The 23,074-nt window shown below is 43.2% G+C and overlaps 1 protein-coding gene across 1 annotated transcript; it reads right to left on the bottom strand.

Moving 5' to 3' along the window:
* Positions 1-1,880: 1,880 nt before the first annotated feature.
* Sft2d1 (SFT2 domain containing 1) lies at positions 1,881-22,076 on the bottom strand. Its single transcript, XM_027939504.3, has 8 exons — positions 21,928-22,076; positions 12,455-12,541; positions 11,525-11,607; positions 10,482-10,563; positions 8,677-8,712; positions 6,523-6,581; positions 4,674-4,703; positions 1,881-2,411 (listed from the first exon to the last, which is right to left on the bottom strand). Exons 1-8 carry the CDS (start codon positions 21,988-21,990, stop codon positions 2,372-2,374), a joined length of 480 nt encoding a protein of 159 aa, XP_027795305.1. The 5' UTR covers positions 21,991-22,076; the 3' UTR covers positions 1,881-2,371.
* Between the last annotated feature and the right edge of the window lie 998 nt (positions 22,077-23,074).

Here is a 23,074-nt window from a genome sequence, read left to right as displayed (position 1 = left end):
TGCCTCACACATGCGAGGTGAGTGCTCTGCTGCTGGGCCCCAGCCCCAGCTCCTAGTTCTGTATTTCAATTGATGGTTTAATCAGCATTTAAAGGAAAGAGGAGAGCAAAGTCCATGTTCTCTTAGGCCACACCAGTCTAGGGATAAAGGAGATGAAAGAAGTTTGTAAAGGCCAACAGGAGCTGCCCCTTCACTCTGCTCCACTCTGGTGCTGGTCCGGCCCTTATGACACTTGGCCTCCAGCTCCATTCAGAGTTCAGCTGCCGCCGACCTTCAAGAGATGGGCCTCCGGTGTTCATGCAGATGTTAACCTTCTGGGGATGCTTTGAGGACCTAGGAAAAGTAATGAAATGCTACACAGAGAACACAGAATTTTGCACACAATGTGAGGAATGAGGGAACCATGAAACCCCCAAAACCTATCAGTGAATTCCAGTTGTGAGCCCTAGACATGAGTTTTTCACAGGAAGGCTCCTTGCTCTCACGTGAACTGAGTGAACTCAGCCAGACACAGACCCAGGAAAACATCAAGGTGTGTACTTGCCAGGTATGATCCCTGCTCATGCTGTTGGCCAGAGGAGAACTGGCTACAAGGAAGGAGAAGCACTGTGGGTGCAGAAGAGAAAAAGCAGGGGTGGGGACAGGTCATGCACAAGGCAAACACCATTTGAATTTTAAAGTCTTTCAGGAAATGAAAACACACACACTTTCCAGTGGGGTTCCCAATTGGCTCTCTTCCCAGTGCATGGTTCCTGCAGCCTGCAGATGGGGATGGAGACGATGACTCAAAGGTAGAGCAGAGCACAGTGAAAGCAGACAGACAGACCTCTAGTAGACCTTGGACTCGCAGCTCCACATTTGCAAGGCTGTGGCAGGGCCATGGTGTGGAAAAGCAGGTCCCTGGGGACCATGTGGCTGCTTTCTCCCCATGTATACTGAGAACTAAATTCTCTTATTTTCATGACTCCTGTCATCTGTAATTGTCTAAAACAACTCTTCTCATTGACAGGGTTTCCTGCAGCCTTTCCTCTACTTGCACTCCACACATACTGGACTGGACTCCTCTGGCTCTTCCTCTGGCTGTCACTGCCTCATCCTGCAGCTGGTGAGCTGCACTCTGCACCCCATAGCAGCACCCCTGTGGTACCTCTGCAATAGGATGTCTTGGGTCTCCTCCAAGCACCAAGGCCAGGTGCTGGACCTGATGATGCCCCATAGCATACCCTTCTGCATGAATGAAGGTGGGCGTTGGCCAGTGACTTCCACAGTCCTTGGGGGTCTGACCTGGCTATTCCCCCCAAACTCCCAAGACCACCCACTTTTTCACTCTGGCAACACCCAAGCCCTGCGCTTCCTCCGCCTTCACTATGCTATGGTGCTATGGTGCATAGGACTGCTCGCTGCCCCACCCTTCTCTGCACTAACCACACAAGAACAATCCTCCCACGGCCCTTTGCAGGCCTTTCCCCTAACTCTCAACACACAGCCTTCTCGTTACACTGCCATGCTTACAGTGTCCAAGCCTTTCCCTGTAAATCCATTCCTGTTGGCCCCTGACCAGGCGAGGGTCAACCCATGGGCACCTGAGGGGGAGCAGTTAGTGTCAGGCTACCACTACCCTTGAAGGCCCCCTCAGGCACTTTGGGGCAGCCAACCCCTCCCACCCCCCCACTTCTACCCCTGCCCACAGGTGGAGGCAGCCTCCTGTCCTTGCTGGCACCTGAGAGGACTCACCCAGCCACCACCATCACAGCCAGGACAGAGACTGTATTTTTTTTTTTTCTTTTTTGTATTTATTTTTCTACAGAAAGAATATAATGCCTGACTAAATTCTGTTGAACTGAATCACTTAAAATACTACAAATTCAACACAGAAGATGTTATTGTTTTTCCCAAGGATGGGTTTATTTCAAATTTTAAAGATATATACACATATATTATTTTTATTACATGTAATAAGCAATTTTAAGCTTACAGTAAAAAGTTTCACATTTTTAAAGTTTAAAAAAAAAAAGGGATGTCTTAAAAACATAGACACTTTTAAAAAGCCAAATAAGCTAAGGATTTCTCACAGCACAGATTTCTCCCTTAAATATTCACATTTTTAAAAGATTTAAAAAACTGGCTAAAATTATTTAAAATTGGCAATGATTAAAATCTCTTTATCTTTGGAAGAGCATGTTAATGATACAGCAAAGTTAAAGCTAGGCACATTTAGCTTTTTAACAGTGTGTGGTCTGACCAGTACGCAGAAGGGCTTACGCTGTCCTGTGGTTGTTGCTGGAGTGACCACTGCACCAGGAACAGTGTGCTTCACTAGCAAGGGACTCTCAGCATCCCAAGGTGCTTTTCCAGGAACAGTTTCTGATTTTCAACTTAGAAGAGAAGAGCAGCATTTAAGTACTGCATCCCTGTGACAAGAGGAAGGAAAGCGCAGAGAATGTAACCAGTCTGCTCCAGGTTTCCCTGCCAAACTTTCAGATGCCTTTCTACAATGGGCTTGGTGGGCTCCAGCACGTTGATCAACTACACGGTTTTGAATATCAGTTAAAATCAAAAGCTGAGACTTAAATATTTTGCTAACTTTTAAAATGTTATTTAGAAAATCTTTACCAGCACATATGCTGATTTTAACTCGAAGAAATAAATATAAATACCAAAACTGACAAAAGAATTAACTTTTAAAAAGAACGAAGAAACTGGATTTTAAAAGCAAAATGCTTATTATTGCATCTTAACAATTCCCAAACTTTCACACTTTTATAACCATATGTTTGAACTCCTACTTAGAATGTCTATTCATTTTTTAAAAACCCTTTTACCTAGACTGTTTAATTTTTTAAAAAAATTTTTTTAGGGCTGGGGATGTGGCTCAAGCGGTAGCACGCTCGCCTGGCATGCGTGCGACCCAGGTTCGATCCTCAGCACCACATACAAATAAAGATGTTGTGTCCGCCGAAAACTAAAAATATTAAAAATTCTTTTTCTCTCTCTTTTAAAAAAAATTTTTTTTACTACTTTTTTAGTTGTCATTGGACAATTATTTATATTCAGTGCTGAGAATTGAACCTAGTACCTCACATACGCTAGGCAAGTGCTCTAACACTGAGCCATGGCTCCAGTCTAGACTGTTAAAATTTACAATAATAAAATCTGAGGCTTCTCTTGCATATTATTTTCCAGTGCAGGATCCTAACTCCTTGGGAAGGGGTGGGTCATTTTCCAGAAGCTGTGCCCTGTCTATGCATTCTCATGCAAGGCAGGGGTGGACAGTACCTCTCAAAACGGAGAGGCTCCTAGCCAAGTTGCTGAAGTACAATTACCACGTGGACCCTGTTCTACAGTCTTCTCATCTGTAAGGGACTCTTCTGCTTTTTCTCTTTTTTTAAAGTGGAATAAAAATTTAAAAATAGAAATTCTACCAATTCCCTTCACTGTTCATATTAGGTATATAATTTTGCTGGCTTTTAAAATACATAGGTTTCCAAATTTTACAAAGAAACAAAGCCATGCCTCACCAGAACATTTTTCTTTTTTTTTTTTTTATTGATTTAAAAAAAAAAATGACAGCAGAATGCATTACAATTCTTATTACACATATATACCACAATACGGGTATACAATTTTTCATATCTCTGTTTGAATATAAAGTATGTTGACACTCAATTAGTGTCTTCATACATGTACTTTGGATAATAATGATCATCATATTCCACCATCCTTGCTAATCCCCTGCCCCCTCCCTTTCCCTCTCACCCCTCTGCCCTATCTAGAATTCATCTATTCCTCCCATGCTCTCCCTCCCTAACCCCCTATGAGTCAGCCTCCTTATATCAGAGAACACATTCGGCATTTGGTTTTTTGGGATTGGCTAACTTCAATTAGCATTATCTTCTCCAATGCCATCCATTTACCTGCAAATGCCATGATTTTATTCTCTTTTATTGTTGAGTAAAATTCCATTGTGTATATATGCCACATTTTTTTAATCCATTCATCCACTGAAGGGCATCTAAGTTGGCTCCACAGTTTAGCTATTGTGAATTGTGCTGCTATAAACATTGATGTGGCTGTGTCCCTGTAGTATGCTGTTTTTAAGTCCTTTGGGTATATATAGTCCAAGGAGAGGGATAACTGGGTCAAATGGTGACCAGAACCTTTTTCTAAATCTATCAAGTTGAAGGCTGGAATTAGTTTTGTTTTTCTTCCCCAACTAAAACTAATATACTGCTCTGGAAAATGTTAGGAATTAACTGTCATCTCTTGACATGCAGATTACAGATGTTTCTGCTGCTAAAAACATCTATATATCATATGCCATTTTCTAGTAACTTTCCCATTTTGTTCAAAAGCAGAATATTTTTTACCAGAGTCTCTGCATCCTACTTACTGAACATGCAGAGCTATAGAAGGATCCAGAATCTCTTGTAAAAATTCCCTTACTGAGAAAGTTCATGAGGTAAGATAGGAGTAAATTTCCAGCCTGAAGAACGCATCAACAGAGATACTTTATATGACAACCTTCTTTTTATTTCTTTAAGCAAAAACGTAGCCAAAGACAACTGAAAAAGTTCTTAAACAATGTTTTAATATAAAAATTATTTAAATTTATGTATTTGTGTAAAAATAGTTAAAGGACCAGAAAGAATAAGACAGAATTCAAACAAACTCACCTTGCATATGGGATGTACGACAGACTATACCTGCAAGAAAAATTCAATATGTTGACACTTGTTCTACATCATAGCTTCCTTTGTGCCAAGTGGCAATGGCTAGCACCATGACCAGCATGGCAGCAGAATACTATATCATGGTTCTCAAGATGTGAGCTCAGAACATCAGCAGCACCATCTGAGAGCTTGTTAAGGCGTAAATCACTAGCTGGGAGATGTAGTGACTTGAAAGGCTGAGGCAGGAGGATCAAGTTCAAGGCCAGTCTCAGCAATTTAGTGAGGCATATCTCAAAATAAAAAATAAAAAGGGCTGAGGATATAGGTCAGTGGCAAAGTTCCCCCTGGGTTCAATCCCCGGTACAGGGAGGGGGCGGTGGGGTGTGGATCACGAGGCCCCACTGTGACCTCCTCAATCACAAGATTGCTTTATCAAGCATTCTGTGCTTTCTCTGTCTGTAAGACCAAACCCAGGGCCTTAAGCAAGCTGGGTGAGCCTCTACTACTGAGCTACGCGCCCAGACCAACATTAACAAAAACTCCCTAGATGATTCTGATGCATACTGAAGTTTGAGCTTCTTATAATAAAAAAGTTATTCTCTTAAGTTATTTTTTAAAAAAATAGGAACTTGTAAAATAACAATGTTAATTATGTTTTCCTTTGGGGATGAATCAATTATTGAGTATAGATTAGATAATACAAGGTAGAATATTAGAGAAAATAAGAGATTCAATTAAATTTCTTCAGATTCTAATGAAAAAGTAAAATATAACACTATATATAACAGCATAGTTATTTTGAAATATGTAGAGAACGATATTTAACATTCATTGATGTTAAATCTATCAGGGAAGGATGGGAATTAGGCCAAAACAATGACTGATCCCAGGATGGGTGACAACAAACAGGAGATCTGAAACAACTGAACTAGGAAGGGGTTACGACAAGCAAGACAGGGCTTTAAAAGAACAAGAAAAGCACTCTAATCCATCCAACACAGAAGAGGCAAGGAGCTAGCCTTAGGGACACCTTTAAGCAGACAACATGTACTGCCCGCCTGCAGGAAGATGAGCTGCAGGGCTGGGGATGTGGCTCAAGCGGTAGTGTGCTCGCCTGGCATGCGTGAGGCCTGGGTTCGATTCTCAGCACCACGTACAAACAAACATGTTGTGTCCGCCGAAAATTAAAAAAAAAAAAAAATATTAAAAAATTCTAAAAAAAAAAAAAAAAAAAAAAACAAATAAAAATAAAAAAAAGATGAGCTGCAGTGCAAGACACACAAGGGTTGCAAGGAGAGTCTGACCAGGAGAAGGGCACCTCAACATTCAGAGAAGAGGGAGAAGAAACTTCCAGGAGAGACACAGCTCAAAAGCAGTTCTTAACAAGTAACATAATCGCTGCCATGTAGAGGAAAACTCCAGCCTTTACGGGGCCATACGGGAATAAATTCTTCCTGTGACTGATCACCCAGCAACAGGGAGCAGAATGCCCAGTAAACTGATCCTCCTGGGCGTGTCCCGCATTTCGCCTTTTTGATGGATCCATGTGACATCCCCTACATTTCTTATTTTTCTTTCATGGAACGCACTGCTCTGTAACTTCGTGAGAACACTCCCACTCCCCGCCCACTACCAGTGTACCAACTCCACAGCTCTCCCAAGGTACCACTGAAGCATGCTGTCAAGAACAAAAGGATTCACCCCAAACCTCCGTTCCCTTGGTCTTGCAGGAGATCTGGTTCCATAGCATATGCTTCTAACCCCCATTTTTAGGGCGTTACAGGTTCCAAACAAAATGTTTATAACATTTCAAGTCACTTTAGCTTTTTAACTAGTGTAATAAAAGACTTACCAGGTCATTGATAAGAACTGCAATATGCAGAATAGTAAGGCCAGTCCCTTCTTATGCCACTAACGATAGCAAAAACAGAGAATGGTGAGTTCAAATTTTTAAAAAATACTTTGTACAATTAAGTTCAATTCTTCTTCCCCTTTAAAATGTAGATATTTTATTTTCTTTATTAAATTGTAGTCTGATTTAAGAAACTTAAATATCCATAAAGTATATTTCCTTTCAAAAAGTGTCTTTAACTATTAATTTAAATACTGCAAAATATATGACATTAAATAAACTTCACTAAAATAGTTGTGCACAGGCTGAAAATATAAAACTTTTAAAGGTTAGGTCTTTGACATTAATGTCAACTTTTCCAGAATCAATATTTAAAATCCCACTTAGTTAAATTCATATTTCTTGTGGAATTTACTTACTCATTCCCCTTGCTCCTTTTGAATGATTTTTTTGAAGGAGAACTGTATATTACTATGATCTTCTGGAATATAAATAGTTCCATGGGTGCATTAAAATAATCTATTTTGACAATTTCTTGACTATCGTTATTTTTATTTTTTACTTTTTTGTGGTACTGGGGTTGAGCCCAGAGCCTTGAGTAAGCTAAGCAAATGCTCGATCACCAAGCTACACTTCTATCCTTATAATTATTTTTTATTTTTATTTACTTATTGCGAATCTTTTTACAAGCAGGCTGCTATACTATTCCAAAAATAGGAAATCAGTTTTCCCCAGGGATGTGCAAAAATTATTTAAGAACATTCTTAGCTGGGCACAGTAGCACATGCCTGTAATCCCACTGGCTCGAGAGGCTGAGACATTGCAAGTTCAAAGCCAACCTCAGCAACTTAACAAGGCCCTAGGTAACTTAGCAAGACCCTATATCTCAAAATAATTTCTTTTTAAAGGGCTGGGGATGTAGTTCAATGGTTAAGCATCCCAGGTTCAATCCCTGGTACCAAAAGAAAAAAAAAATTCTTTTATTTTTGGAAAATGAAGTCTAGAAGGCATCTCATATAACTAAAGCCAGTCTTAAATGCTCAGAATAAAAAAAGAAAATCAGAATTTTTTTGGTGGGGTGGGGGGTGGTAACTGGGCATTGAACCCAAGGGTGCTTAACAACTGAGCCACATTCCCAACACTTTTTATTTTGAGACAAGATCTCACTAAGTTGCCCAGACTGGCCTTGAACTTGCGATCCTTCTACCTCAGCCTCCCAAGACACTGGGATTATAGGCATGTACCACCATGACTGGCTTTATAGAATATTTCTTTTTTTCTTTTTTGTACCGGGGATTAAACCCAGGGGTGCTTAACCACTGAGCCACATTCCCCAGCCCTTTTTTGTATTTTTTAGAGACAGGGGTCACTGAGTTGCAAAATACCTTGCTAAGTTGCTGAGGCTGGCTTTGAACTTGTGGGATCCTCCTGCTTTAGCCTCCTGAGTCATTGGGATAACAGGTGTGTACCACTGCACCCAGCTAGAATATTTCTAAAATATATTGTACAATACCCTTTCTTTTTAAAATGTGATGTTTTCTTGACCACTCGAGAACTGCCTCAAAATCTCTTGGGAAGGAGGCAAAGGATTGTAAGTAAAGAAATATAATGAAGAATCAGGCACACCAATAAATAAAATGAATTGTTATAATTTCTTCAAGAGCTAATGAAGAGCTGCTTGCTTACTCACAAGTGGTACAGGAGTGACTGAGACTCGGCTGTTCCTTGTTGCTAATGGTCTGTTCTCCAGGCCTCTCTACTATTGGCCTGCCTACCTGTCATTCATCACTGCACTTGCTCACTGCTGCTTCCTCCTGTACCAGCATGAAAAGCACAGCCCATGTACAGCAGAGGACCCAGGCATCTGCCTGGGCCTCTCCCCATCCAGGTGTGGTCAGAGGCATCAACACAGCCTAAGTGTAAGTGCACACAAGGGGACCCACTTGTTAACAACCTCCTCTATCTATCTTATGGGCAGCAGTATCTACCTTATGTCCAGCCAACTAGATGTTGCCAATTCATGTTTTAAGAACACCTGATCTTTGGTAGGTCCTAAGAAACCGAACTTGGGAGTCATTTTGAGATGATGATGTAAGAACACCTCAGGTACAGCGGGGACAGTTGGCAGAAAGCTAGCAATCTGATGCAACTTACCCAAAGGGCGGCACACAGGGTGAATATGAGGCAGAGCTACAGGAAGGGAAGATAAGTAATAAATGTGAGATCTTCAAAGTCTAATAAAAACACACTGACTACCTTGCATTCACTTGCATAGGCAATATATCTTACAACTAAAACAATGAGACAGCGGACTAGTTTTACACATATCTTCCACGACTATTCTTTTACTTGAAGTCCCTGACTGCAATACTCCTTGGCACAGTAAAGCACCTAATAAATGTTTGATTAAACTGAAAGAACTTTTGAGGTTTAAGAATATTTAGAATGACAAAAAGCTATTCTTATGCTCCTATTAAAATTTAATAACAGTGCCAATGGTTAGCATTAGCACAACTGGCAGTACATAGTAAGTTCAACTGTATTGAATTTTACATAGTGACCCTAATATTTTTTTTCATACAAAAGATTACATTATCATTCCACATCCTCATGAAAGCAACTTCAGCCACCCTATGTTTTCACAAGCAGGCTGGAGGTCTAAGCTAGAGACCTAAGGGACCCTAGTTCTGATACCTATAACCTAGGACGGGTCCTTGCTAACCAGTGGGCCCATCTAGACGTTTTCTTCTCTTTAAAGAGGTGCACCTATCCACCTGCTCAAAATATTAGAAGGATTTTCTGTGACACACCTGACATAGGGCTGGCAGGCATAGGGGGCTGAGTGAGAAACAAATCTCCATGTCAATAGCGAGCTAGACAGGTTGAGCTGTTCCACAATGTGTCACACGGAGCTATGGTCCCTTGGGGGATACTTGCTGCAGTCTAACATTCTCTTCACTGCATGTGTTGGTTTAAGGTATACTACTAAAACTGTTAATCATAAATGCCAGGATATTGTAAATAAAACAAATCCAAGCAAAATCTTAGTGGAATAAAAACATCCTGTAGTCTAACAGTAGGAGATAGTTTCCTAGTAACTTAGGTAAAGTTAAATGCTAAGACATATGTTGATATAAATGCTAATATAGGACATTCAAAACAACTGGAAGAGTTATAAAAATGATAATAAAAAGCATAAAGTTGAATAAAGAAGCTAAAAATGAGTTGTATTTGAAAAGCTAATGTTAACAGTTAAAAGTAAAGTAACACTTATTGGCTAATGCTTATGTTTAAATTCTTTAAATAGCACAAATGTTTTAAGTAAAAATATATATATATATATAAGAGAAGCAGAATAGATAAGCTCGAACCAGAGGCAGGATGATGAAGTGGAGGAAGGGTTCCTCTACCCATCTCACACAAAACACTCATTTTCAGCTAAAATTCAAAATGTACGATGATGGAAACTTTCTGACTATAAGTGTGGCTTTCATACCCCCCACCCCTGGTTTAAGATAAAGAGAACATGTCATTTAAGAGTGATGACTGATAGGAACAGAACCCCCAATGCAATGAAGGGCAACTTAAAGGTGTGGTCACAGAAGCCATATTAGCAGAATTATTTGTCCACTAGTAAATAGGGAAGGGACAAAAACCAAACGACAAATATGCTAATTCTACCTGAGAGGTAGACTCAGAAGTCACCTGTCTTCTACTCCTAACCCTCCAAAGATTACAGACCATCCAACAATCTATAGGCTTGAAAATGAAAACATACCCAGCTCCAGTCTTTGTTATAATTATAATTACAGAGCTACAAAAATAGTAAGCAGGCTTCTTCAAGCCAATAACTTTAGACAACACTCTATAATTCAAATTCTTTAACAACACGGCCTTGAGGACATAATAATGAAAAACACTACAACATACGTTTTTTAAAACTGCCAATATTTACTTACAAGCATAATGACTGTTGCAAGTACTCTAGTTTTTTCAAACATTTTCTTTAGCTGCTTCACAGGTCCCATTAAAAAGCACGTACTATTTGGAAAAAAAATAACAGAGATCACGTTCATTTGTCTGGCTAAACAAAAATAAACTTTTAAAAAAAGAAACCTTGTTAGCTCTCTCCCTCAATCTGTTTTGCTTTTCGTTGATTTTACAGGACACTTGCCAATTCTTCCAGCAGATAAACTACAGTCTGTGCCAACAACTCCACTGCATCATGAGAGGTGAGGAGGCCTGGGCCGCTCCCTGGAGCAAGAGTAGGGTGCAACAAACAAGTGTCCCCAGAGGCTTGCTTTTCCATTCTCCTACCATGTGAGGGAGGGGAAGGGGGCATTCACCCCGCCCCCCACAGGATGTGGCCTTCACCAGACAACTGAACCCTAGCCCTTGGGCTTCCTAGCCCTTGAAGTTATAGGGAATAAATGTCTGCTTTTATAAATTAGGAAACCTCAAACCCCAACCTAATACAGCTACCCTGTCATTGCTGGGGCACCAATTTTATGTTCTCTGCCCTGTACCAACAACTTCAGATCTTTTTCTGGCTTACTGTGTGATTTTTCCCTCATAAAACCCAAGCTCCACAAGAGAAGAACTACAGCATAGCCACTACAAGCCAGGGCTCTGGAGCCCTGTGTCTGCCCCAGGCAACTTATCAAATGGTGAGCAAGTGACCTGCCCCCTCTGCACTACCATCTCCAGCTAAATACGATACTGGTACCTGCCCCATAAACCTGCTATCCTGACACCATGCACTCAGAATAGTCCCTGGTGCACAATACATGCTCCTACAAATGCTGGCTACTCATAGTAGTACTCTGTATTATGGTAGCTGGCCACATGGCCGGAATCACTAGGTATTTATGGAATAAAGTCTGGCTGAATTTACAACATGTGTAGACCTATGGAAACATCCTATTAGCAAAGTGCTATGAGAAAGGCAAATTTGGAAGTGACAGCAAACAAGCTATTTTGAGAAGCTAAATTATATCCATACCTGGCTAATGCAGCAAGATTCCCAAGGGTATAAAACACTGCAAAAAGCTTTACGCCTCCAGGAAGCCACAGCAATCCAGTTCCCTGAGTCAGACATTACAATAAGGTAAAAATGATTTTATAATCTTAAAGGCTTAAAATGTAAGTGTTACTACAGTAATACAGTAGCAACACTGTATTATATAACATAATGTTTAAATAGAAATGAGTCCAGTTACATAGTAAAAACAGTTAATTTTCAATGATATACATTAAATTGAATCCTCTGCCTATTTTCCTAAACATATATAAATAAGCCAGAAGAAAACTGTCTTTGTATTTGTTCAGTAAATCTTATGCTATTTAAAGTAAACATCCATTTTAAATGGCCAGTTAAAAAAGGTAATAAAGTCGGGCACAGTGGTTCACCCCTGTAATCCCAACAGCTCAGGAGTCTGAGGCAGGAGGATTGTGAGTTCAAACCAGCCTCAGCATTGGTGAGGCGCTAAGCAACTCAGTGAGATGCTGTCTCTAAATCAAATACAAAAAAGGGTTGGGGATGTGGCTCAGTGGTTGAGTGCCCCTGAGTTCAATCTCCGGTACCAAAAAAAAAAAAAAAAAGTAATAAACATATCTAAATTTTTGACTTTCCAGTTCTCTTAACTCGTGTTGATTTTTCTTTTGTTTTCTTATCAGAGCTGGGGATTGAACCTGGGCCTCTCGCATGTGAGGCATGATTTTTCTTAAAATTATTTCAATAATTCTTAGAACTCCCCGAACTACTGATTTCTGCATCTTTTTATTAATCTCTATCCCTTTATTTCAGGTGACTATGCTCCATCAAAACAGTCTTAACTGGAATTCAGATAAAGCAGATTGCTTATTTGTACCAAATGGGATATTAATCTAATACAAAATAAAAATAATTAAGCAATATAAAGCCTTAACTCACAAGAATAGAAAAGAAAATGCCAGCCACAAAGCATATGATAAACCATTTCAATCTGGTGTTGAAACTAAGAGACGAGGCATCCAGGACCTAAGGGAAGAAGGGACAATTGAGAACATGTTCTTAAATCACCATGCACTAAACTGATTATTCTAACTTATAGCAATGTTTTACCTTAACACATACACTGAACCTTTGATTTCTTTTGTACATTGTAGTGTCACTACCACGGTGGTGGAGGACATATGAACATGGTCTGTATCAGGTGACACCGAGGAATAACGTAATTTTGCCAGATTTGGTAGTAGTAGTTAGTACAGCCCTTACCTGTTCAGGCCCATAGATGATACTGATCTGGATAAAATGACATCATGTGTGAGGTATGTTGTGACACACTTGAGGATGTAAAGTGGGAAAGATAAGACAAAGCAGGCAACAGGTGGTAACTGAAGCTGGGTGGGGCACACAGGGTTCATCCTACATTCCCTCAACTTCTGCAGGTCTTAAAGCCTGGGATGGGATGCTCCTACAAGAACTGTTCTCAGCAGAATCCTTTAAGAGGAATGAGGGAGGCTGCAAGGGAAGCAGAAGGTACCAAAAAAGGCAGTGTTTCAGCTGGAGGTCCGCCTGGGCCCTGGTGATGAGTGGCAAGAGTGAAGGGCTGCCTAAGGCAGGCTGGCGCTCTGCAACCCCTCCCCAGTGGGTGACTGCAAGACTTACAGGGGGCAGCAGCAAAGGACACTGCAGGGCCTGAGCAGGACGCCTGGGCAGGCACCAGTACCTCTGGACAACATCCACTCTCAAAAAGCTCTCAAGAGCCTTAGATACCTCTTCCACCATGAAAAGACTAGCTACATGCCATGCAAATTCTAACCCAATTATGTAGGAAGAAGCAGAAGCATACTTTGAACAGTACAGTGATGACCTAGTGAATTTAGACTACCAAGGCACTATTAAAACTTATCTTCCCAGTGAATATGAACAACTGTCAACAGTCTTTTTTTTTTTTTTTCTTTTTAGAGAGAGAGAGAGAGAGAGAGAATTTTTTTAATATTTATTTTTTAGTTCTTGGCGGACACGTCTTTGTTTGTATGTGGTGCTAAGGATCGAACCCGGGCCGCACGCATGCCAGGCAAGCGCGCTAACAGTCTTGAATTAAATCCCCAAATTTAAATTTCTAACTTACATTATTATAACACTTAAAAATAAGACCATATGCTTATAATGTATTTTCAAGAATAATGAAACGAAATCAGGAAGTTTATATACAACAGCTCACAATACGTTTGGTTACAGCCTTACCTCAGTAGTCAAGCTGAGAATCCACATGCAGCATGAAAATCAGACAAAATACTAAGTACTATGTCAATATCACACAAATCACTTTTAACATTTTTTTTTAAAGTTTGCTTTAACTCATAAACATTTTCAGCAATGTCATAGCCAAACAAATTACCTGGTTTTAGATAATGAATGAACTTGTCTACGAGAACATCTAAATTTCATTCTGATCAGAAAAAACATATACCAAGTACATTTTAACTACCTAGAACAGAATACAACCTAAAGCCTTCACACTATTTAATTTTTAAAAAATGTTTCATTTTAAAAAAATTAGAAACATTCATAGTTTCATTCTATCATTCCACAATATATGTATACATATATCAAAATATCATGGTGCACACCATAAATATACACAACTTTTATGTCAATTAAAAAGTGGAAATAGTACACTGATCATGATTACTAATGACGTGAAACTACAATGATGTCAGGATTTAAGTGGAAAAGAAAAAACATTCATTTAACTTTCCTTTGCAAACTTAAGTCACCCCATTGTTTCCATGTTCAACGGTTCATTTTTCCATTTATTTTTCCTGCAGTAGTGGAATGGCATGGCTAACTGTACAATAGGTCTTTTGCCTATCATTGCCATCTTTTATGTGATGATCTTTAAAATGAAAATAAAGATAAATTATTTCCATTTGTAAATACAGAATAATCAAATTCATAAGCAAATGACTTGTGTTCCAGGTACAGGAAAAAAAAAAACACCACAGATTTCCTGACTCTTAAGTAAGAAAATTCTACAATGCTTCAACATGCAAGAAAACCTGGCTCTGCATTTCTAAGTAAGAGAAAGGGCCACCCCCTCCTATGTTTTGCATAAGATCTATGTGCTATTTTCTTCTTTGACCTTGTTGGGAAACAATGGGATGAGGAACTATCCCACTAAAGCAGCAACTTTGGTGATCACTTAGTCTTAGGACAAAAATACAAACTCTTTAAAACTGCTATCCCCCTCCCCTTCAATTGCCACCAATTATTTTACTTGTCACCAACAGAAGAGGAAGCAAAGAGAAAGGGCCTCAAGAGTAAGGGCCCCTCTCCCCATTCTCAGGGCCTTCTTCCTGCTGCAGTAAACAAAGTACTGCCTGCAACCAAACTGCACTTAATAAAAGAAAAAGAAAACCAGTCAGGAAACAAGAGAGGAAAACATACTAGGGATGCTCATTTGTAGCCAGCAACAGCAGAGCTAAGCCACTGCATGGCTGGGGGTGCTAGTGGGTCTGGGGCTGGTTCCCAGCTACTGCCATGGAAGAAAGGAAATGTGCTGTGGCTTTCAATTCCTACACCAAACCCAGTATTCCTACCTATCCTTTTTCAAAATAATGATGTCAAAAGAAAAAAAAAAAAAAGATCAGAAAGCAAAGCAAATGAGCAGAAGTGTCTAAGACCCTCTGGAATGGGGTCCACACCACACCTCCTTGGGGTCCTGCTCCTTAAGGCCATTCCAAGCAGTACTGCCCACTAGTTACTCAAGCTCACAAGCTCAAGAGCCACCCTCACCCTCTTAATTGGTCACCTCTGCTCTTCTTATCTCATTCAGTCCTATTCTGATCCTTGTGATGTATCCATGTGAACAGCCTGGTCTTTTTGTTTCCCTAACCTATAGTGGCCTCCCCCACCCTCCCCAACTCCTCGCACTTCCCACTCCCAGGGCTCACTTCCTACCTGAAATCCCTTCCTACTGCACTGCCAAAATCCAGTATGTAGCTTTAATGATAAAACTTCTCCCAGCAGCAAGTTGACTCAATAGCTACCACTTGGGCTGGTCCTCGGCCTTGGGGGAGCCCTTATCAGGTCCTTGGACTTCACCTTTTTCAGTGGAAATTACACGTTGCTCTGGTTCCCAGGTCAGGTCTTCTCCTATTAGCTCTGGTGGTCCTGCCCACCTGTTTTAGGACCCAGTCCTTCAGACACTCTCCAAAATTAACATTAATGGGGTTTTTCTCTAGTATACCATCCTAAGACCATGACCACCTACTTTTAAACATGCTTAAGCCTCTTCTATCTTAAACATACAAAATCTCTCCTGATGTCACCCTCCGCCCTCTGCACACTCATTCATGTGCTCACCTACTGGTTTAAAGAATGGATACTGAGTGCTGCTACTTGTTCTAAGTGCTGGGCAAGGGCACTAGCACCTAGACCTATATGGTCTCATCTCCACTTCAGCAGCACCAGACCCTCAACACTCCCCTGGGGGCCAGGCTCTGCAGCTCATCCTATGGCACTGCCTTCAAATGTCCAGTGTTCCTGTATCCCCTCCCTCTGCAGTCTCAGCTTCCTCTCCCCAGAAGGGAAGAGCTTCTTCCTGATCCTGTCCTCACCTTCTTTCCTCTCCCCCTAACCACCTCCTCAAGATCCACAAGGAACAGCAAGTACAACAGGTAAGGGAATTCTGAAGATACAGAGGGCATATCAACTCAAACTCAGCCTTGCCTGCTCACACCAGGCAGGCAGTCCACTGCACATGGACCTAGCAGGAACTCACCCACCACCTGGGTGCAATGCAGACCCAAAGACCAGTCCCCAAGACTGCCTCTCAGATGCCAATTGTTTGTTGTTTTCCTTGCACTTCTGACCGACTGCCTAAAACCCCCTCCTCAGGTTCCATGATTCCTCTAAAGCAGCTCTTGGAACTCAGGGAGACACTTGCTTACCTTCGCTGGTTCATTATGAAGGATGTCATATAGGATTCAGGGGAGAGAAAGGCACTGGGCGAGGTAAGGGGCATGGAGCCTCCAGGGTCAACTGGGGCTTACACCCTCTGGGAGCCTCTCTGTGTTCAGTTAGCTCAGAGCCCTATCCTTCACTGCATAGGTAGATGACATCTTTGGCCACTGGTGACTGACAACCTTCAACTCTCCTGGATGGCTGGAGGACAAGACTAATAGTTCCAAATCCTCTAATCCTGCCTTGGTCTTTCAGGGAATCAGCTCCCATCCTGAAGCTACCTGTAGGCCGACTCACTGGCATACAGAAAAACACTATTGCATCAGAGATTCCAAGGATTTTAGGAGTTGTATGCCAAGAAGCAGGAGGAAGACCAAATACATATTCCACAATATGAGAGCAGATGTTATACTTCCAACCCTGTGATAAAAGGAAAGAGAGCTTAATTTGTACAATAGGTTGTTTTTTTCTTATTACCATCTTCCATGTGATGAACTTTTAAGTGAAACATTAAGACAAATTACTTCCACTTGTAAATACAGTCGATCCACAAGCGACTTGTCTCAAAACTTGTGAGTTCCTGTGTTCCTCCAAAATCCATGTGTTATAACCCTAAACACCAAGGTGATAAAGGAAGGAGGTAGAATCTTTGAGAGGTGATAAGGTCATGGGAACAGAGCCCCAGAGAGCTCCCTGGTCCCTCTCAACCAAAAGACACAGCAAGAAAGTATATCTACAAATCAGAAAGCAGCTCTCACCAAACACAGGATTACTGGTACCTTTGTATTAGACTTCTGGCCTCCAGAACTGTGAGAAATATACTTTTGTTGTCTATAAACCACCTAGCTAAAGTATCTTATTAGAACAACCAGAAGAGACTGAGATACCTTGCAACTTATTAAAGTTGGGGTGAATAAAAGACCTGTGGAGCTCATTCCCTTGTGAGATCCTTCCTATGTGACTAACAACAGATGCTCTTCTCCCAGCAGCTGTTCAAGTCCAACCTCTCAGCACTCACCTGTCTGGCCCGCAAGTCTTGAGAACAGATACTGCGTAGCAAATACTTGATAGGCTCTGGATGTACAACAGTAGACAGGACAGACAAGACCTTACGTTTCAATGACAAAAAGCCAACAACAAATCAAAGGTAGTGACAGAAGTGGGCAGGTTACATAGAGGAAGCACAGGGGTAATGAGTACCGCAACCAGGAAGGGCCTCTCTGAAGACACAGGAGCAAGGAATACAATCTTGAAAAGAGCCAGGCTGGGGCACTTCAGAGAAAAAGAAATGCCACTGCCAGAAAAGAGGCTTGGCCTGAGGGCACATGGCTGGAACACGGTGAGCCCTGGGGACATAAAGGAGGAGGGTGGAAGCCAGGCAGGGCAGCTCTGAGAGGCCATGGGAGAGTCTGGATTTACTTCAATGGTGTCCTACCGTGAGGACACACAATGGGATCCTCTTAAGACAGGACTTACAGGCCTCTCCCTTCTTGAATTCTTCCAGACATCTCATAAGGAAGGCCCAGAACTCTGGCTACTTGGCATCTCCCAAGGACTCAAGCCACCTCAGCAGGATGAAACAGCCCAGGCTTCTGAACACCTCACAACACCCACTGCCTCACCCAGCTTCTCGGCTGGCAGAGGGCCACCCCCATCCCAGGGCTATTACATCACGTCCCCAACAAGACATAAGGATAGGTAAAAAGCAGACATGTAGGACAAAACAAGAGTGGGCCATGATTCAAAGCCTACTTTCACATGGATTAAAAGTCCAGATTTAAAGGTCATTTTCCCAAACTTCGATCACAAACAGCACTATTAAGTCAATTATTAGACCTTAGCCACAAATCCATAAATAACTTCTTTCCTCACCTGGACCTAAAAGAAAATCAGGTCAGAGAATGCCTCTGTTCAACAAATTCTCATGATTTGTATTTTTAGGGTCTAATTACTTCATCTATGTCACACTCTCCAGTAAACTCTTGGTGTCACACCAACATAGTACTGTTTAAGCTCACAAAGCAGAACACTGAACCCTGGTGGAGAAATGATTCACAATTTCCACCAAAAACAAAGAAGAACAGAAAGTGGCCCTTAGTGGGTAATGGTCAACATGTCCAGTCACCAACACAAATGAGGATTAACATGCCCTCTTAAGTCACATCTCTGCACTATAATATTATGTGCATAAATGTGCCTTGCTAAACTGCAGCCAGCACCTTCCTCTGGGTGGGCACTGTTTTCTTTTTCTCAATAAAATCAATCTGTGCCTCACTTTGTCCCAAACTTAAATTCTTTACTGCAACAATATTAAGGATCCTCACAGCCTAAGATGAGGTCCACTTCCTTTTAGGGAACCTCCTTGGAACCCCAGTCCTGGTGACACAATGAGCTTATTCTTCCACCACCAAATCTCATATCTATTACTAGCAAGCACACCATGAACACAGTAGTCTCTAACCTCAAGTTCAAGTACCCCATTTTCTGGACATCACTCCTTCCTTCCAGCACCTCTAGTCAGCCACCCACCAACATCCACAGTCCAAGGGTCTACCACCTTCCCTCCATCCCAACTCCCTATGCCCTGTTGGTCTCCCAGTCAGTCCCCATGTGCATTCACCAGACAAATCTGAACCCTGTCCTGCACTTCCACTGCAAATGTGGCTGGAGAGAAAATGCTCACCTTGCCAACTCTCACTTTCAGTTTAGGACCACTACCAGCAGGTGAGGATGAGGAACTACAAGTCTACTGTGATTCCCTATGGACTCACTACTCCCAGTCTTCTGAACCACTACTTTATACCTCTTCCTTAGACTTCTAAGACCCACCTCCTCCAGACTCATGGCTGGGAACCTTATTTCCTATTTCAGTGAGAACAGCTCAGGAATCACTGAAGAACTCACCTGCTCCACCTACCACATCTGCATCTGCGTCTGCATCTGCTTCCAGCAGCTTGCACAATTCTCTTCCCACTGCCCATCTAATCCTACGCTTCCCAATCACTGCCACACGCCCAGGAGGCACCCTGAAAAGGTACTGTGTTGCCTGAATCATAATTTTCTCCTTTCCTGGATCGCATGCAAGTCTGCAGAAACATCCAGTATTTTCCAGCTTTAAAAATAAAATGTTGGGAGGCTGGGGCAGGAGGATTGCAAGTTCAAAACCATCCTTAGAACTTAAGTGAGACTTTGTCTCAAAATAAAAAATAATAAGGGGTGGGGCTCAGTGTTTAGGTATCCCTGGGTTCAATCACCAGTACCAAAAAAATAAATAAAATAAAATGTTGGGTCTAGGGATATAGGTAAGCAGTCTAACAACATTTGTCTAACAGACCCTGGGTTCTATATCCAGCACTGCAAAAAAAGATGACCCTATTTTATCATCCCACCACTATCTACTTCTTTGCCTTACAGCAAAATCACTGAGATACTGTAGTCATCATCTCTTTCTTTCTTCTCTCCCGAGCCATAACCACCAAAACCAATGACCTCCATTGATAATCTCAGCTCTTAAGGGATCCATTGTAGCATATGAAACCCTCTCTTCCCCCCCTTCCTAGGATGTCTCTCTAGGTTGGTTCTCCTTCCTCACCTGTTATCGCCTGCTCACCCCCTTACCTTACACACCAGAGATATCCAGAGATGTCTCAAACCTTAGACTCAACTTTTTTCTACTTACACCCAACCCTTTTGCAAGTTCGTCTCTCTTATTTCCTCCTTATGACTCCAGAAATTTACCTTCAAATGCTTTCCTGTCATCTCCACTTCATGTTTCCTGGCACTTCAGACAGCATCTATGCTGAAGTGATTTTCTTCCCTGAATCTGCTCCTTCCCCATCCCAGTTAAAGTTGCCTCCATCTTTCCAGTCACTCAATTCAAAACCACAGAGGCAGGCTTGACTCCTGTTGCTCTCACATTCAATCTAAATATTGTAACTCTACACTCAAGACATTTACAGAGTCTGCCCATTTTCACCAATGTCATTTTTATTATGGATTCAAGCAACCCAGTGAGCCATCTCTTACTGGGACTACTTCCTACATTAGTCTCCTGACTAGCCTCTGGGTTTCCACCTATATTCTACAGTCAGTTCTCCACAGAGCAACGAGAAATATCCTTTAAATCCACTGGGTACTTTGTCACTCTGCTCAAAACCAAAAGCCATCCATCCCACACTTAGTAAAGCTCAATCTTTTCTACAGTGTAGGAGACACAACAGGTTTGGCAATCCCATTCCTGCCATTACCTCCTATGCCTGTCTCTTTCCCTCTGCTCCAGTCACCTTGTCTTAGCCTAGAATCTGAGGAACACACAAGGTTCTCTGGGACCCTTCTCCATGACTCTCCCAGAGGCCTGCAGCTCTACACTCACATGCCACCCCCACAGGGAAGCCTCCTCCAAGACCCTACACAATATGCAATCCCTCACTCCTAGACCTGCTGAATATTTCTTCAGCACTTAGTGCTGCCTGATGCATTATGCATTTGCTTATTAAATGTTCCCCAATTAAAACGTGTGGGAAAGGCCTTTGTGTTGGTCACTGCTAACTAGCATCTTGAACAGTGCCAAGCAAAGCTGGGAACTTGAAGATTTGTTGAATGAACAACATTAGTCAACACAAATCTCTACACATCTTGCTCAACTCCAGATAGTAGCCTCAAGAGAAAGGACAATATCAATTTCATGTCCCCAAGGTTCTCAGCAGCACTGTGCAACAGACCTTCCTGGAGTGGAAATGTGGTAAACATGCACTGCCCATACAGTGTCCACACGTGCCTACTGAACACTTGAAATATAAGTTCAATATAGGGCAGTGCGACTACGGAACTAAATTATAAATTTTATTAAATTTTAATTAACTTAAATGTAAGTGGCCACGCATGGCTCTCTATGGCCACTCTCAAGTGTGGAACAAACAGCATAACGTAGAGCACAGAATAGGGGCTGTCACTTCTGATGTTGTCATCTACGGGGCTCCTGCAGTCCTCTTAAGAGTCACCGAGGGCAGAGGCTGGACAGTCTCCGTAGGCTTGCGGGCTGGCCCGGAACCCTGTCCCCGAGAAGCGCTGAACAAACGCGACAAGGAGCCAAGAGCGCCCAGGAGACCAGCGGAAGGCCCCAGCGGCAGCCGGCCTCGGAGTTCCGCTCGCGGGGCCCAGGGGGCGCCCGCCCGAGCGCGTCCGCGCAGCCCCACCGCACCTCTCAACTCGGGGAAGCCGCGCTTACCAGGCTCGCCCAGCCTCCCGGGGACCGTGCAGACACAGGGCCGCTCGTCCTTTAAGAGGCCTTCGCTAGACCTCAGGCCGCGGCAGACGACTCCGCTCGTCGGGACCCGTCCTCCTCCAGGCTCCCGAGCCCGGCAGGCCCGGACCGCAGAGCGCGCGGGCCCCGGCCAGCACGGCCGCCCCACGCCCCCCTCGCCCTCCTCGCCGCGGCCGGGCGCGCTTGCTACCTGCGCGGTCAGGCCCTGCTCCTCGTCGTCCTGGCCACTCAGGACGCGCCGCAACTTCTCCATGGCCCAGTCTGCGGGCCGCAGACCCTGCCGCTCGCGCCCACCCGGAAACTCGGAACCCAGTCCCCTCCACCCACGCGCCGACCGGAAGTCCGGCTTGGCGCTTCCGGCGCGCCCATGAGGCCACCGTAGCTAGCTGTGCGCTCACGCGCGTCGGCGTCCCGCCCACCCCGCGCGCTCGGGCTGGGTGCACCCAGCAGCTGCACTACCCCTTCGAGGGCCAGGTCCGCGCGGGCACGGCCCACCCCGCCCCGCTGCTGCGCGGCCGGCTGGTCTGGAGGCCGACGCCGGCGCTGCAGGATTCCGGCAGGTTTCGCACTGTCGGGACGTCGCAGCAGGCGGCTGTTCCCCCCGCCCGCTAGAGCCGTGCTGGTCTCCGCGAGGCCGCCCGCCCTCCGGGCTGCAGGGGCACTGCGGGCCCCGCAGCGAGCGCCCGCCGCCCTCCGTCCGGCCTGGCGACGACACTAGCGGACGGGGAGGTGGCATTCCCTCCCTCCCTCCACCTGGCCGAGAAAGGTCACAGAGGTTCGAGGGAAGGTTGGACCTTTCCATCGACGCCTCCCCACCGCCACCGATAGGTTCTGCTCCTCCGATTGCTTGTCGATTTGTTAACGTGGCTGAAAAAGCCTGGTTTAACTTCTCACCCACTTTCCCCTTGGCTGAAATCTGATCCTTAAAAGGCCCCCCCCCCCCCCCAAAGACGTTCGTGTCCATCCTGTTGCCTCCAGGAGAGATTGTATCTGATAAAAGCAGAGCTAGAAGACCCCTAGAGAATCAGGTCCTATACTTCCTGTGACAAAACAGCCCAGGGACAAAATATTTGTCCTATTTATAGTAAAGTGTGAAGTTTTATCTTTTTATCCCTTAAAAGATCAGAAAGTGGGTGATAATTTGGAAAATAAACCTCTATACTTCTATTTAAGAAAGTATAGTCACAGGCAATGGTATGTGCTTGTAATATCTATGATTTAGGAGGTTGAGGCAGGAGAAACTTGAAGTTCTCCTGAAAGCTCAAGGCCTACTCAGCAACTTAGCAAGGCCCAGTCTCAAAATTTAAAAAAATAAAAGTCTCGGGATGGAGCTAAGT

Source organism: Marmota flaviventris, chromosome 6 (assembly GCF_047511675.1).
Source record: "Marmota flaviventris isolate mMarFla1 chromosome 6, mMarFla1.hap1, whole genome shotgun sequence".
NCBI lineage: Eukaryota > Metazoa > Chordata > Mammalia > Rodentia > Sciuridae > Marmota > Marmota flaviventris.
Note: the sequence above shows the minus strand (reverse complement) of the source record. Positions and strands in the feature narration are given on the sequence as shown.

Excerpts from the sequence above, each read along its gene's own strand:
- Sft2d1 (XM_027939504.3), bottom strand. The coding sequence starts at position 21,990 with ATGGAGAAGTTGCGGCGCGTCCTGAGTGGCCAGGACGACGAGGAGCAG. Across the intron at positions 6,582-8,676 it reads CCCTGTGTGCCGCCCTTTGG|TGGCATAAGAAGGGACTGGC; the intron begins GTAAGTTGCATC and ends TGCTATCGTTAG. Across the intron at positions 2,412-4,673 it reads TCGTACATCCCATATGCAAG|GGATGCAGTACTTAAATGCT; the intron begins GTGAGTTTGTTT and ends CTCTTGTCACAG.